Raw genomic sequence first — 17675 nt, forward strand, 5'->3', positions numbered from 1 at the left:
ACTGATATAAATATTTTTCCTTGAACTTATCCCAAGTGTACTTCCATATATATATAATATATATATATATATATATATATATTATTTATATATATGTGTGTGTGTGTGTGTGTGATTTTGTGGTATAAGACAAACAAAATTTTTCTGAAGTTGACAGTTGCTGTAGGGTTAGGAGCTTGGAATTTATCCAACTATTCTTACGTATATTGATATTTGGAGTTGTTAGCATAATTTTCAAAGTGACATAAAATCATTTTATGTATAAAGAAAAAATTTTAAAAATCATAATTACAAAGACTATTAAATTAAAAACTACATGGAGAAAGAATTTGATTTAAATAGTTTATTGACATAGGATTTTCTATAATAGGTTCGGGTATTACTGTCAAAGATATTTAGAAATCACATTTATTATATATATTAGAGAGAATATTCTTAGGTAATATTTCTATAATTAATGCTTAAATTAGGGAGTTTGATTGCTGTAAATAACCCTATAATATAATGAAGAAAAAGCTCTGAACAGAGGACACATTTTGAATGTTGTGGTTTTTACATGGTATCAAAGCTACTCTCTGACCGTCTCTCATTTTTTCTTGATAATTTCATGGTATCCAATTGTTGGATTTTTTGTTGTTGGTTCTTGGCATTATTGTGACGTGGTTTTCCACTAGTATTTTCTTGAATCGGTCATCCGTTATTTTACATATATTTTATTCTAGAGTTTTGTTAACCATCATCTCCACACACCACACACCACACACCACAATTTTTTTTATTTTTTAAATTTTTATTTTTTTTTAGTTTTATTCTTCTTAGTTAAACTTTTTAAATTCTCCCACTCATCATCCATATACCAAAAAAAAAAAGTATGGTATGTCGTGTGTGAAATGATGAATATAATTTTTCTTTACTCTAATTCTATTTCTTTGTGACATGTATTTTACCCAATCATGGAGAAATATGACTTTACTACGTGCATCAGATTTTTGGGTATGAATTATTTTGCCTGGAAATTTCAATTCTAGATCTGAAATTTCAATTCTAGATCTATCTTAAAGGAAAAGAATTGTGGGGGCACATTGATCATTCTGAACCTAAGCCCGTTGGTCCCACCAAGGTTATGGAAAGGGAGGCAAAAGATGCTCGCATTATGAGCTGGATATTGAGTTCCATGGATCCTGCCATTATTCTCAATTTACGACTACATCGGATAGCAAAGGCTATGTGCGAGTATTTGAAAAAAAAAAGTTTATCATTAAGACAGCTCTACTAGACGTCTTCAATTGGAGTATGAACTTGCCAACTATACTCAAGGCAGTTTATCGATCCAGCAATTTTACTCTGGATTTATTAACTTATAGATCGAATATACAGATATTGTATATTCTTCCATCCCTGATGTATCTCTTCCAGCTATTCAAAATGTTCATCAAACTATTCAACGAGATCAATTCCTAATGAAACTTCGATCGGAGTTTAAAAATATTAGCTCAAATCTCATGACCCAAAATCCATCCCCAACTTTGGATACTTGTCTGAATGAACTTCGCGAAGAACAACGGTTTTTGACTCGAGTCATCTTGGAGCAGCAAGAGGGTTCTTCCAACATACTAAATATTGCATATGCCATATAACACCTGGGTCCAGCACTAAGTCTGCTTTCTAAAATTCTTTTTTTTGGGTTTATACGTGTGAAAATCCTATTTGAGATTAAAGATTAATTTTTGGGATAGACTATGAGTTTAAAATTTTATTTTTTTAGGATATGGATTTTTATTGGGCCTGATAATTAGGTTAAAATCATTGTATATTTTATGGATCAGGTGGAATTTTTTTTAGTTATGGGCGGAAATTTATGGGACATGTATTAATTTTAGAATTTAAGTCGAGGCTCATTAGTATTGATAAAACACCAAACCCATGAGAAAAATTGCAAACAAGCTAAAGAGATTTTCAAACTGCTCTAACCACCCAATCCAGTCAATTGGTTAATTCCATACACAACATATGGGCCCAAATATTTTGAAATGGGCCCAAAAGCCCAAGCCTATGAGAACCCAGGGATTAGTTCCACGCTCATGCACGTCTCTTTCCCACCAAGTTCACGACAACACACTTCACTCACAGCCCCTCATGCAAGTAGTGATCATCTTCAATCTTAGACTAGAGTTGCCGAAGCACCACCTTAAGGTAACCCCATTGCCAAGCTCCTCCATGCAAGCCACCCAGTTCTCGGATTACCAGCAGCCTCCAGTCCACGTCCAGGAAGAAAACCAAGCCACGAAAACCACCTCCCCTTCACAATAAAACCTCCATGCCATGGTAAGCCTCCACTACACCCAGTCACCCTCTGCACCGTAGTGAAATGCGAAGATCGAGAGCCACGCTATTGTAAAAACCTCCACAACACACTACACGTCAAAAACAACCAAAAAGCCCCGGTTTTTCCACATTCAAAACAAAGCATAGCTCTCTCATAACTCACCCCAGTCGCTGCCCCTCACCGGACCCACCCTGGTGACCCTCCACTTCAAACCCATCATCGTGAGCCTCACTCACCAGCCCGAGTAGCCCCACCGTGCGCATTTATGACTTCGCCACAATACCGTAGTTGAGCAAGCCTCCTGCTGCCTCAACGAGAAGTGTCAGCGCAAGCAACTGGGCTATGTACCTCTCTTTGCCTCAACCATCACTAGTGGGGGTCACCTTCGAGAACGAGACGGACCTAGGTGGTCGATGGACTCCCTTACCATTTAGCACAGGTTACAACAAACAAACATCAAAACAACAACACCAACATGAAATCACCTCAAGACGACAAGAAATCCACTAGTGCCAACGAAAATAAAAATGATCATCAAATTCAAGAAAAAAACATTGTTCATGCTCTTCGCTAATATGAGCAATCATACGCTCGCACAAACAAGTTTCCTAGAAGCTTATCTTCAAAGGCCCTTACAAGGTATTTCAGAAGTTTCCTTGTGGTCCAACCTCGGAGATGCATCGCATAGCAATGAAAATAAAGGACAAGCTCTTAGAATTTTTTCCTGTAGTTCTACATTGGAGATCTTCGTTGCATTACACAGACAATAACAAAAATCAAGGGCCAATGCAAGTAGGACTCAGATACTCCAAAGAAGGAAGGAGATCTCTGTAAAAGAAAGCAACCACTACAAGCTTGGTGAATCAGACAACTTTATAAGGAAAGACTTCCCAACCATCACGAGAATCTCTCTCTAGGAAGGAAGGTATTTTCAACCTCTACTCAACTATATTTCCTCCATTGTATTGAGAGATTTGGCCTCCTGTATAACCACCCAATCTAGTGGATTTGCCTCCTCCTCCCACCATCCCCCCCCCACCCCAACAATTTGTGAATTTAGACTCTATGCTCTCTCTTTAATTACAATCTATATGCTTTATTTATAGTTTACTTCTTGGAAAAGCATCTAAGCACCGTATCAACACCCATACCATTATCGTGGGCCCTTCAACCATATTGTTGGACTCTGACCCGTCAAAAAAATGCATCAACAATGTTTAAACATAATTCAAAATATAATATTTTTTTTGTTGGGGTTGGGAGGAGGGGGAGACCGCATGCATGCCCATATGCCGACTAAATTCAAGAACAAGGAGATAAATAATTGCCAAGAGCTTTAAAAGCACTAATTCTAGTGAGGAATCCAAGTTTTGTGTTATTTATACTTGCAATATTTCTTCTGCAATGACAAAGATCCCTTGGCTAGAATTCCTAATGCAACCAGAACCAGATGCTCTTACAGCTAATTCCTTGTGGACTTGATAGAATAGTCAACTTAATTCATTTTTTTCCTTTTTCTTTTTTTATTTCATCAATTTGGCAAAAAGGCAAGAGGTGAAGCACCATGTTACTTGATAATATGATACAAACAAGAGAGCAGCCAATGATTCCATGGCCAACAATTCAAGATTAATTCACTAAGCCAAGAGAAAACCGGATGCAGCAGATCAAAAATGCAGGTCAGTCCACTATCTGAGGTGGTGATGAGCTTTGTGTATCTTCTACTGATATTTCAGTCACATCGTCGACAGCACTGGAAATTATTGCCCTTTCGATCTTATTCCCGATGCCATTGAATTGCATTTCTTTTTCCAAGTGCAAGCAATAGATCTCGAAAACCCGGGAGCTTACTGTAACTCCAAAATCCAATAGAGAGAGCAATTCCAATTCCAGCCTGTTCAACTCGGCATTGCTTACTCCTCCAACTCGAGCAAAAAATGCATTGTTATAATGCCTGTAATACGGGAACAAATCAATTAATCATCAAAGATGATGTCCTCCATGTAGTCTTTTCAGCAAAATATATATATGTCCTTAATTGAAATGTGCACACCATATAGCTAGGATAGATGATACAATTAGTTTATTGACTAGATATGCAAGTGTCTGCAATAATTCCTTAAATCCACTCACGTACGTCTTTCACATACATTAATATGAATATCTAAACAGAGATATCTATAGTATATCAATAAAATCCATTCAACCAAGTTCAGAGCAGTGTTCGTTTATATATATAGTTCAGTTGAACCAAAAATGTTTTAATCAAGCTAAATTCAAAGCACCCCCCATAAATCAAGAAAACAAGCCAGAGGAAGGAAGATGCACAAAAGACTCCATCTCACAGAGAGAGAGAGAGAGAGAGAGAGAGAGCTTACTCGTCATCTAGCATCTTAGAAGCAACCATAACGCTCGTAACCAATAACCTATGCACATTCAAGGATATCACGAGGGAGTCAGGGTGCCTGTGCACCAATCTGTCTATATACACATACCCAACCACAAAACAAGATGGACTACAATTCGTGTACTTGTACAGCCTCTCCAAGTACTTCGGAACACTTATGCTTGGTGCTCTCACACCATGAAACGCATTCAAGCCCTTCCCAAGTCGACACGAGCCGCAGCTTACCTCATCCAGCTTCTGACTGAGGGAGTCGGCCATGAGCCGGTCATTTCGAGCCACCAGCTTCTCCAACACGGAAGACAATATGGTTAGCACTCTAGGCGTGGTCGTCTCAGCTTGGCTCGGCTCCGGCTGCCGGCTTTGGTTTGTATATCCACCACCAACGACGGTAGACAACATTTAGGCCATTGTTGTGGTTTCTCACAGATGTGTGAGAAAGAATTTTCATGCATTTGGTTGGTTAGACTTTGAGGGTGTGCGCTTCCAGGTGTACATGTTATCCAGTTTGGAGGGTCGTGAACTGGGATTTTGACACGTGTACATCTTGCTTTGTGTTAAATTTTAATATAGAAAGAGGTTTTTTGAACTATGGATATCAATTAGAAGCTGGATTTTGGGTGATCTGTTGATGAGATATTGGGGTGCAGACAATGATTTCGAGCCATTGGATTTGAAGGGATCACACATGCGCGTGGGAATAAATATAATATGGATTTTAACCGGACAGCAACAATTCACCAAATTGACGGTCGAAACTTGTGATAACGTTAAAGATAAAATTGGTGGTATATGAAATCTCATATTTATTAAACATGAGAAATTTTTGCTCGGGTTTAATAGGATTTCAATTATATCATTAATATTTTAAAATATAAGTAATGTGATTTAGGTTGTGTTTGGATATTGAAGTGAGTTGAGTTGAGTTGAGTTGAGCTGAGATGATAAAATATTATTTTTTAATATTATTATTATTTTAGGATTTAAAAAAATTGAATTGTTTATTATATTTTGTGTTAAAATTTGAAAAAATTATAATGATGAATTGAGATGAGTTGAGTAATCAAACGAAGCCTTAGGCCTTCTATTGAGACGTTACAAATAATATCAGAGTCTATCCTAACTAGAAACGTGAGACCTGAACCGTGTCATTTACAATAAATAAATCCGACGAGGATGTCAAAAATTTAAGGGGAGAGATTGTAATTCTCCATATAATAAGGATAAGAATAAGTAGTGTAAGAGATATCACATTTCTTAGGAATGAGAAGTTCTTGCTCTTTATAAGAATTTAATAGAATTCTAATTATATCATTGACTAATCCTTTTAAAATATAGACTATGTAGTTCGAGCTTCTATCGGTGTTACAAAACTACGTTGTCAGGACTACCAGAAAACACGAGACAACGCTTGAGACAAGCAAAAATGCAAAGTCTGGGATCATTGCCGAGGACCGATCTTTTCACAACACAGAAAGGAATCTCCGTACCTCCACAAACATGTGATACGATTCTGTAAATCACGGAACTTGAAAATGGCTGGTCACCGAAGAAGAGAGGGTGTAGAATTGGTTGAAAAGGCAGAAGCGTGGGCTACAAGGAGTGGCTGAAATCTTCCATTAATAGTACTTTTATCGTGGTATGTGGTCTAGAGCCACTTTATCTGCATGAATTTAAGGAAAATTCTTAATCACAAATAGATCATACAAAAATAATTTTACAAACCGATATAACTTAATATAATTCATCATATTATAAATTCATTTTTATTGTAAATTAAATTTAACAGATCAGATGAATTCATATTAATGTGTGATTATTTTTATATAATTTTTTTTTGTAGATATAGGAACCATTTTGAGCTTTTTCATCATAAATCTGCTCTCATTGAACAAGAGGACCTCTTGTTAGGCACTTGAAATTCAGATTTTCCACAAACAATTTCCACCATTAACAATGATATTGTATTAAATTGAATCAATATATCGTCTATCAAATATCTACTAATGATTGAAAGACCTATTTTTCTTTTTTTTTATATAAACAAAAGAGGGAAAATTAACATCGTAAAAAATGGAATGACAGATCCTTATCGCTAAAATGTTTTACAAAAACCTCGAATGATGCAGCCAGCAAGACATTGATTGTTTGTCTCGCTCACTATACATTGTGCTCGCTAGAAGCAAGTAATTTTTTCTCTTCCTCGTTTGGGATGTCGTTCATTGAGAGCTGAATATTTGACTTGGAGTTCATCTTATTCCACTCATTTTCCACACGGAAGAAAATCCATTGGAAGCGACGAAAAATCTCCAAAGCAGCTATAGCAAACACCGTTAAGTAATTATGGCGAAGATGCGCAGACAGCTTGTATGTCCATGTGCAACGCAAGACAAGATTACTCCCTATCACCCAAAAATAAACCTGCAATCCATACGTAAAATTATTTCAGACACGGAGTATTTAGAACCAATCAGACAAGGTGGAATACTAATTAGCAAAGAAACCTTTACATCAGCTTTATTAAGTTTGTAAGGAATTCTAGAGCTGGCAATGAAGACATCAGCTTTATTAGGCTTCCCAACAATTTATGATTGGGTAAGTTTGGTCACACAGGACTATAAATGATAGTTGTAGTCATGAGTGCGCAAGCGCTGCGTAATCACTTTAAAAAAAGTGAATAAATACTGGACCCACATTAAAAAAATAATTTTTTAATAATGGGTCCCACTTTTTTTCAAAGCAACTGCATGATACTTACGTACTTCACAACTGTATGTAGCATTACTCGTCCAGTCCAAGCTAGTTCAAACTTGCTCTGTTGTCAGGTTAAAAGTCTCTAGGTTTCTTAATCTAAACAAGTCATTTAAGGTCATTGAAACACTTTTGTAACCCAATTACTACAATAAGATGGGCATAGCCTTACCCATTTTCGTCCATATAACATGTGTGAGAAGAGATGTGGTTTGCTGAACTTGAATATCCGAGTGAAGCCACTGGCAAAGAGGAGATATTTAACGACAAATCAAAAGAGAATATTCGAGATGTAACAAGTTCTAAAAACATGTGGTAACTGTCCTTTACATGGCCTATAAGTAATTTAAGTGCACAACTCCCGAACAAGAACATGAAAGACGGCAGTAATTTTACTGAAAATCATGATTACCAAATAAGAAACCCAGCTATTTTTAGTTTTGCTCCAACACCTTTTATAACTCAGTAACTTCATAATTTAGCTCCAACACTTCCAACAAGAGCATTTGTGGCAACTAACTTTCAAATCACATGATCATAAATTTGATATGATAAAATGTTCTGAACTGACACATGACTATCAAATGCTATTTAACCTTTTTCAGAATTACAAGAAGAAAGAAACGTGCTTGCTTGTGCACATAAAATCCAGAGGTGTTAAGAATTCAAATAAAGGAGTTTAGACCGAAATCCACATAGGAAACAGAATTCTATATGGCATGTGGTTGATGTTACTCAAAAAAAAAAAAAAAACAGGTAAGAAAAAATCACGGATAAATTTGATTAGAACATGATCTGTGAAATTATCAACATTTGACATACCTCAAGTCCCAGTCTCGGGTCACATCCCAGTAGAATGAATATAAGGAGTTCAAAAAACTCGAGAGAAGCCAGAGAGGCCGATAAAAATTTGTCCACCTTTCAGGGAAGACATGATATTTAAGGGCTGAAAGAAAAATCACCGGTACAGCAGTCGAATATTTCAAAGCTGAAACCATGAGCAAATAAAGTCACCATAAATTTGAATCAATAAAACCATATGAAACATATAAATATAACAGATAAAGTTATATATTTAGATTCAATAGTTAGAAAAATAACTTATAAACAAACCTAAAAATATTAAAGAACTCGAAATTCATATATGCTAGAGGAAAGGCAGAGCCCAGAAGTTGAAACCAAATGAGCCTGTATAATGGAAAACAGCAAATATGCTGTCTCAAAAGACATCTAATGATAGAAAACTATTGGGTAAGATACCATATATGTGAAGTAACCATGAGATCTTACCATTCAGAACGGTTGTTTTCTCCCCAGTATCTTTGTATTGTCGAAGGCATTGAAAGAAACGAAAAAGGTAAGGCAAAACCAGAACTATAGGTATTGCAATGGAGTGACTGCCACAAACAGAATCGGCTTCAAACCAGGCAATAGTGGCCACCTGCTTGAGTTAAAATATATCCCTCAATAAGTTAGAAGTAAAGCATCAAATTTATATTAAACCAATTCTAACGAGTAAATAAGTGCAGGATCAAATAAGACCTACTATAAAATAATAGGAAAACCAACAAACTCCATTAGAAATTTTAGTTGTAAAAAAAGGTCCAGGACTTGGGGTCATGGAGCTAGTGGCAGACTATTCAACATCAAACAGTGTTCTCCCTTGCTTTCAGATATCAGTAACCTCATTATCAAATTTTCATACAAATGTACTGTCAGCACTTATTTGATTTTCTCAAGGGTAATTAATTGTATTTCAAATTTATCAGAATGCATCATTTAACTCAACTTAAATTTCAAGAAAAAATGAGAAAATAAAAACTCAAGTAGGTTCCACCAAGCAAGACAACAGATTATAATTAGATATGGAAAATTTGAATCGTGGTTACACCAGCAAAAAGTTCTGATAAGTTCTGTACATGAGAGGAAATAACAATTAACAATAATATTTTTTTTTAATAAGTACAATTAACAATAATATATAATGAGTAAATCTAACGTGTAACATTAAAATTGGAAAAACCAAAGACAGAAAGAAAAACTAGGCTTTGAATCAGAGCCAAAAACATAAGATGGCAATCCCATGAAAAGTAGAAAAAGCTAGGGCAGAGCAGATGTATTCTGATAATTTGCGCTAACCAAGCTAAACAACAGAATACGAACCTGTCGATGGACCATTCTACACACTGAACGCTCCAAATCAGAAAAAACCTGCAGAAAGACACAATTATAAGCACCAAAAAGGTATAGTGATATGTATGTGTCTGAATATAGACATGCAAACTATTTCCTGATTCTACACCCCAAAGAAAAGGTTAAATAATGTTAGAAACTACACCACTATTCGACCATGTGGTCCATGTCTCACTTTGTTGACATGGCAGGGTCTAGTCCTTAGATCAATCCTTGTTAAAAAAACAAATATAAATCCAAGGGTTATTACATACTGTCACATTAATGAAGTGAGATAATGGTGGGATGGTGGTGTAGTTTCTAGCATTTTCAAAAGACTAGATGTGAGTAGACTGTGACTGTATATTTAAGCTTATCTTGTTATATTTTCATTTTCCAGCGAAAGAAAAGGTTCAATAGGAGAAACATATGCATGTGTGTCTATACATAGGTGTACACATGAATCTCATTACATATATAAGAAAGAATCATATAATCGTGCTTGATACAATAATTATGCTATCAAAACAATGTTGGTGAAAGCGTAGGCACACTTAAGCTCAAATGCTATCTAGAGCCTAGGCGCTAGCTGCTAGGAGTGTAAACAAGCCAAGTTCGAGCAAAAAGTAGGTGGTTAAGCCATGTATGTTTAATTTTTATTAGAACGCAAATTGAGCTCAAGCTTATCACGGAGTTGCATTTTTATGTTCACGAAGAGCTCATTTAATATTCAAGCGAGTTCGAGTTTGTTCAAGAACTGCTTCATTTTGATAAAATAGATTATTTAGATTGTATTTTATAACTTTATCTACAAATTCGATAAACTTTGACTTTTTGCTAATATCTTTATAAATTTATATATATACATACATATATCAGTGATTATATAAGACGTATGGTATTAGGTACATGATTCCCTCTTTATACATCCATATATGAAAACATGTGGCACCATGGTATGTAAATGGTCTTCAATATCAACTAATACTTAAGAATATATTTTATATCATTTTCTAGGCCTTGAATTGATATTTTATATTTTTTTCAAAAAATTTACAAAATGTGCTTTAACCTAACATAAAAGGGGCCAAAATAAGCACCTAAAGCATGTGCTTCGCTTTTGTTAGGCAAAGCACTTCGGCCTTGGAGCTTTGCACTTTACGCTTAAGTGCAGTTTTACCAACACTATCAAAATACTAAAATGGGAATTGAAGTGGAGAACAATTGAATTCAAAATGATTGCATACCTTTGCCATGGAGGTCAAGATATCAGCCAAGAAAAAATCAGAAAATGATATTGCCTGTATTCACCAAACAAACTCGAAATATTTAACACAGCATACAAAGGCCTGAACCAGCAACAAAGGGTTTATACCACCAAAATAGAGCAGAATATATATTCCCCTCCTAGGCAAAATGAACAAGGTATAATGGCACAATCACTGCCTTTTCTTTTTCTTTATCCCTCCTCTATAGAAAGAAGGGATATCTCAAGGTTGGTGATACCACAGTGCTGTATACAACTAAGGTAGGTTGTGGGTCAGCATGATTCCTAAGGCTATTACACCCTCAATGATAACTGATACATATTTGTGGTGTCTAGCATGACCACACAAACCCAAGGCATCGGGATCAAGTCCTGCCAGGCATTTTCATTTTGATTGATTGGCAATTATGCTGTTTAGTGAGTTTTCTAGTTTTGAGGTTTTTACAAAATATCGTGCATTGGCATATGCTGGCGACCTCCTTATTTGATCAACTGAAGAATTAAGACAAGCAAATGAATACTTTTAGTTCTATTAGTGGGAATGTAATCTAATGACAGTACATATGTATTTCTAATTATCCAAAAATAGATATGTTTCCTAAGTCACTAACCTTCTTGACAAGATACAGCAATTGAAAAAGTCACAACTTTTGAAATCCTAGAAATTTTTTTTTTTTTTTTTTTATAAGTTGAAATCCTGGAAAATATGTGAGCAGCAACATAATTTTCGTACTTATCAGCCTTTGTCAACAGCAAGTTAAAAAAAACCATGGTTCCTGGAAACAAGATAAAAAATAAATAAATAAATAACAAAAACACACTTGCCTGTAGTGGAAGAACTATTCGCCAAAGAGTCCTTAACAAGTAAAAGCGGGATGACAAATAAAAAATATCAAATGGGAATATCAAAATCATTGCGATGGCACAATATAAAAGAACCTGCAGATGAGTCCCACTAAAAGTTAGTCCAGTTTTAACATGGTAATAAGAGTAACTCATTAAAAAAATACACTAATAAGCGTATAACAAACAAATCAATTACAAGTCAATGGATAACTGGTGATAAGCAATACAGCATGATCAACTTATGATGAGATTAAAGTAGACCTTGATATACACAATGCATGAGCATTAAACTGAATTACACAGAGGGGAAAGAAAAGATATGTTCAATGAATATATCATTTATGTTTGGTAGGTCGAGTCATCTGATGAAGTAAGTATTGTTTTCTGTTGTAGACAAACTCATGTTCCAGAGTGCAGCCAATTCCCGTGCAGATATTCTTAAAATCCAGTAAATGCATCAAATCACAAATAAAAGTTTTCAACATAAACATTCCTAATCTACATATACAATTACTCCATTTGAACTGAATAAAGAACTCTAGGAAAAATGTATCCCCGAAAATAATATACTCACTCCATCCACCTTAATGCACTCATAGTTGAACTAAGAATTGAATCATGTATAAACTACTAACAAAAATACCATGCAACGATCTAGGGAAAGCACTAGCCACATCTTCGCCATAATCCCAAAAAGATTAGTCAATTAGAAGCTTCTCTAGATTCACTAATAAAGCTCAGTTTCACCAAATAAGTAGCCAATGTGAAACTTAGCACCCATGACTACCTTTATAACCTTTTTTTTTTTTTTATAGGTAATCAAAGATATTATATTCATAGAAATAGGCAAAGCCCAGGTACACAGGAAGTATACATGAAGAAACGCCAAGCTAGAGGTTACAATAGAAAGAAGAAGATCATGGACACTTAGTCTGTTACAAACTATGGCCCCCGCCCATAAGAACAATGATTTAAAAAATAAAAATTTTAGCTCATCCATTGTTCTCTCTTGATCTTCGAGACTGCCTTTATAACCTATCCAGTTTATGTGTATTATTCACATTCCTAATGTGGGACTGAGGTGTTACAAACTCCCACTCTTAAATTCCTGATGTCCTTGCCAGGGCTTTGTCATGTAGCACTCCAGCTTTACATGATTGACCTTACTAGGTGACTTTTATACCATATATAACAATCCAGGTAAAGCACGAGCCACATCTGCACTATAGCCTGAAAAATGCTAGTCAATTTGAAGTTTCCCCAAAATATCTATAGCCCAATTTCACCTAAGAAGAAGCCAATGTGCGACTTAGCACCCATGACTACCTTTATAACCTACCCACTCTGTGAGTTTTTTATATTCCTACTGTTGGACTGGAGTGTTATATACTAACTACAAACTTTGGCAACTAATGGCATACTCTATTATAATGATTACAATGATCCAAGTTTTTGAGTATATTAATGGGTGAAGTTTTTTACACATTGCAAACAGTTTATAAGTTATAAACAAGATATTTCAGCTAGTCTTTCACATTGAAAAATAAATTACTTGAACCAATAATTAAATGAATGATTTTTCAAACAAATGGAAAGAAATGGAGAAGAGTAACTCAATACAAAAATGCATAAGAGAGGATGCATCTATTACACTGGTTGTGAAGCAGCCAATGATACTTCTCCATGTGAATAAAGATAAAGATAAGCTGTCATGCTACTTGGAACGACGATAGTCATCCATTTGGCACACTGCACATATAAAAATGGATTGTCAAACTTAGTCTAAAGACATATACACCACAATATATATACAATGTAACAAGTTTTTTCTTTTTTTAAACCACCAATAAATACAGTATGGGGGAACAAGCAGTAAACTCTTCACCAACCAAACAAGACATTTAGGCCAAAGTGACACACAAGTCAAACCATTCTCCAAATTCCACTGATGATGAAATGTCAAAACAGAACACAGTAGATGCTACAACTTAATTTTGACATCCACTTCAGCAAAAAGGACAGTTCCAGACACAAGCTAGATTATAGACGCGGTGTTAAGCCATAAGAGCATTGCATCAATAAAAAAAAAAAGGCCAACGGTCAACATATTTGGCAGTATAACATAGTACCTTCCAAATTTCCCTGTGACTTAGATGATTTTGATCAAGATCAAAAATTTTTGCATAATTGACATTGGCTTGAGAAAAAAACCATAAATTTATTCCCCAAAGCCAAACTGTCATAGTCTGCAATACCAAAATGAGAAAAAAGTTTGTTACTTCAAGGATAAAAAGTTTAAGAATATTAAGAAGATATTCTATTTTCAATAAGAAAACTAGAACTAACCACAAGAAGAAGAGGATTATAATACAAAAATGCCTCGTATAGAAATAAATCACGTAAGTCCACACTCATTCTCATAACAGAATCCCATCCAATCTGCAAGATTCACATATACCAAATAAGAAATCAAATCCAAGAGATTGCCAATACTACTCTATTGGTAATAAAAATACAAGAATGTAACTAACCTTGCAACAAATGAAACCCCAGACAAAGAATAATAGTACCTGGACATAGTCTAAATTAGGATCTTAGAAACACATAGGAAAAGATCTTGGGGAAAACAGAGCATAATAAAAGCATGTGTTTGGCTCAAAATGAAAGTGGAACTCCTCAGAAGAAACCAGGATGCGTGTAAAATTTTCTCAAAGCAAAAGAAACTTGATATTAAGAATTCTAAAATTCAACTTTTTTACACTGAATGATTTCCAGCTATCAAACATCTAAAATCAAAGTCATGCTGAAAAATAATTACGATCTACTAAAGACATTTGGTATACCACTAGTAATACCTTGAATCTCCATAATAAAATAGGCGATGGCATGATTGCAGCAGTGCTCACTGGAGTACTCACACCCTTCAAATCAATTGCCTCCGTTGGAGTCAAGAAACCTTCCTCAGCACCATTTTCCAGCTCACCTGTAACACGAAAGGCATTCAATAAGTGCTAGAGATAATGAAAAACAACCATCAAGGAAAAAATGAAGAAGAAACCACCAAATTCTCATACCAAATTCAGAGAAAACAGGTTTGCTTCCAGACTTCCGTAAGTGGGGACTATTGGAAGGAGCAGTAACAAGACCTCCCAACATAGATGAAGATAAGTGGATAGAAATAAATTTCACAACTTACCCTAAGCCAAAACCTGCAATATGCAAAATTAAAGAGAAAAATCGAAATTCGTAAAACAGCAACCATGGGAGAACTGGTAATACACTATTTTCTTTTGGATAAATTAATATACTATTTTTTATTAAAATGCAAAAGGAAATCAAGGGAGGCACCAAGCTAATTAGTAATTAATCTTGCAACCGGATCATTTAAAAGGGATCAATAAGGTCATAATTCCTTTAGTGTGATAATTGGGTACGCGTAAAAAATATAACACTTATCTAATAGTTCCTTCCCTTCCCCGCCGACACATTCTCTAACAGAAAAATAAATAAGGGGAAATTAGTTTCCAAAGGAAACCAAGATTTGTACCAGAAGTTAAAAGTACAAAAATGTAGAGTTTCTGTAACAATATGAGTGATCCACCTGAAAATTTGCCTCAACCTAGGCAATTGATCCATTAGATCCAACCATGATGTGAAGCACATGAGAATGGGAGCCTATAATCCCAAAAGCATTGTTGAAGGGACAGTTAAATAACCTTTCTTTACAAGAAACAACAATCATACTCACACTAGGCCTCAAATTAACCAATCGAATGGAAATTCCCAGCATAAAGTGTGTATAGTTAAAGAACTAAGGTAGCCCAATATAGGTTTTTTTGATTTCAACAACTCAGTATGGGTTTGATCATTGACTACCCAAGCCCTTCCATAAATGCCCCAATTTGCTTTGTGCAAATTAAATCCCCCCATCTCTATCTTGATACATTGCAAAATGAGATCCACACAAGAAAACCCAATTGTTCATAATACAAATTCATGCAACTCAATTGAGAGCTAAAGCATCGAAAAGGAAAATATCACTAACAAGTTACCACAATTCAACAAGCAAAATGCATCATCCATGTAATTGATTAACTTATGGACTTCTCGGTCTTTCCCAACATACCACGCACTTCAACCAAACAAACCCATTAACAATTGGAATACTTTAGATCAAAAGCCATATTAAGTTGCTATAACTATAGAAAACGTCATAAGATCACTGACTCCTGTACGTTAACACTCTAATAATGAGAATTACACAAGCATGGGAAACAAAATTTATCAAAAATGGAATTTTCAAAAGTACTCTGTAAAGGCCCCTTAGAATTACACATCAATCTCAATATTAAGCACCCCAATAACTGAAAAGGCAAAAATCCGCCCACAATATCAAGCACCCAGAATTACACATCAAAACCAAATTTCCGAAAAGCAGGACAGCCACCAAAGAAAAACCAACAGTCAGAAACAAGCAAAAACAGAGAGATCATAAACTGGATCAGATCTGAAGAAAACCTACAGAGAAAGATTGATGATTTCTGCGATTGGATTGCATGAACGGCGCAATGCTAACGTTTTTCTGGGTCTGCTGGATCTCCCTGTCTGAATGTGATCCAGTAGGTTGGGGGGATTAGAGTCTCAAGGACTAAGCAGGGAAACATAACTATTACAATACACTGCGGGCCTCTCAAATTTAAGGAGGCTGTTTGTTCATTGTTGGGTTCAGGTCGTGAATTTGACTTCAAATTAAGCCGTGTTTGTTTTCAACTTTTCATTGATGGGAACATAACTTTTGTTTTTTTTTTTAACGGTTGAGATTCAAAAACAAAAACATCAAATTAATTACAGAAGGCTGCAAATGTTAATATTTAATTTCCTTATCACCTTGTCTCCTTTAATGATTCATTTGTCATCAAAATTCAATTTATTTTAGGGATTAATTATACTTTACCTTTTTGAACTTTCATTCAATTTATAATGTGTCTTTAAAATTAATAATTACATTAAAAAAACTAATAATTACATCAAAATTGACTCTCGAACTTTCAAAACTTACCAATCCCCCTTCCGTCTACCAGCAACATCAAATTTAACAGAAATTCACTGCACATGCTGCTCATGTGCATAACATTCACTGTAAAAATATAGTTTTTATCTAATTTATTATCATTGACCATATAAAATAATATATGCAACAATTAATAATAAATCATTAATCATTAAGCATATATAAAATTATTTGATATTTATTAATTATATATAATTTAATAAAAAAATTATTTAATGATTTATGATTTATTACTAATTGATAATATATATTATTTTATATTTTATATGGTCAATGATAATAAATTAGATGAAAATTATATCTTTGCAGTGAATTTTCGTTAGATTTGACTCTGTTGGTAGACAAAATGGGAGATTGGTAAGTTTTGAAAGTTCAAGAGTCTACTTTGATGCAATTATTAGTTTCAAATGCATATTATGAATTGAGTGAAAGTTCAAGGAATAAAGTATAATAAACATTTTGCACACTCCAATAGTTTTTTTACTTAATGAATGGGAGGAGGCGACTAGCATAACAACTCTCTCTAGGCGTGATCATAGGAGCCCCTTCCCGTTGCAGAATGTCCGATTTGAACCATAACTATTGTCCCAAGAGTTAGCTCGTCACCGCAACACTCTCAAAGTATTCAACTGGTCCAAAGCTCATCACATAGCCCAAAGGTTAGGCTTTACTACTACAAATGGTTTTGACTTATGTTCTAATTCGAACTCCTGACCTCAAAGCCATGAAATATTAACTCATACCAACTAGGCTACAACCTTGATGGTGCACACTCCAATAGTTGAGAGTATAAAGTTTATTTTTTCTTACAAAACTATATATAAATGAAATTTGAAAA

General features: G+C 34.9%; 2 protein-coding genes across 2 annotated transcripts; both read right to left on the minus strand.

Annotated features, from left to right (window-relative positions):
- Positions 1–3678: 3678 nt before the first annotated feature.
- LOC109002878 (cyclin-U1-1-like) lies at positions 3679–5260 on the minus strand. The gene is made up of 2 exons (XM_035687551.1): positions 4705–5260; positions 3679–4280 (listed from the first exon to the last, which is right to left on the minus strand). Exons 1-2 carry the CDS (start codon positions 5130–5132, stop codon positions 4007–4009), a joined length of 702 nt encoding a protein of 233 aa, XP_035543444.1. The 5' UTR covers positions 5133–5260; the 3' UTR covers positions 3679–4006.
- Positions 5261–6671: 1411 nt separating this feature from the next.
- LOC109002879 (SPX and EXS domain-containing protein 1-like) lies at positions 6672–16505 on the minus strand. Its single transcript, XM_035695561.1, has 14 exons — positions 16289–16505; positions 14841–14975; positions 14622–14749; positions 14298–14336; positions 14113–14205; positions 13896–14012; positions 13420–13515; positions 11746–11859; positions 10901–10954; positions 9645–9692; positions 8772–8922; positions 8304–8469; positions 7654–7723; positions 6672–7151 (listed from the first exon to the last, which is right to left on the minus strand). Exons 2-14 carry the CDS (start codon positions 14920–14922, stop codon positions 6891–6893), a joined length of 1419 nt encoding a protein of 472 aa, XP_035551454.1. The 5' UTR covers positions 14923–14975; positions 16289–16505; the 3' UTR covers positions 6672–6890.
- Positions 16506–17675: the final 1170 nt, after the last annotated feature.

Source organism: Juglans regia, chromosome 1 (genome assembly GCF_001411555.2).
Source record: "Juglans regia cultivar Chandler chromosome 1, Walnut 2.0, whole genome shotgun sequence".
Lineage (NCBI taxonomy): Eukaryota > Viridiplantae > Streptophyta > Magnoliopsida > Fagales > Juglandaceae > Juglans > Juglans regia.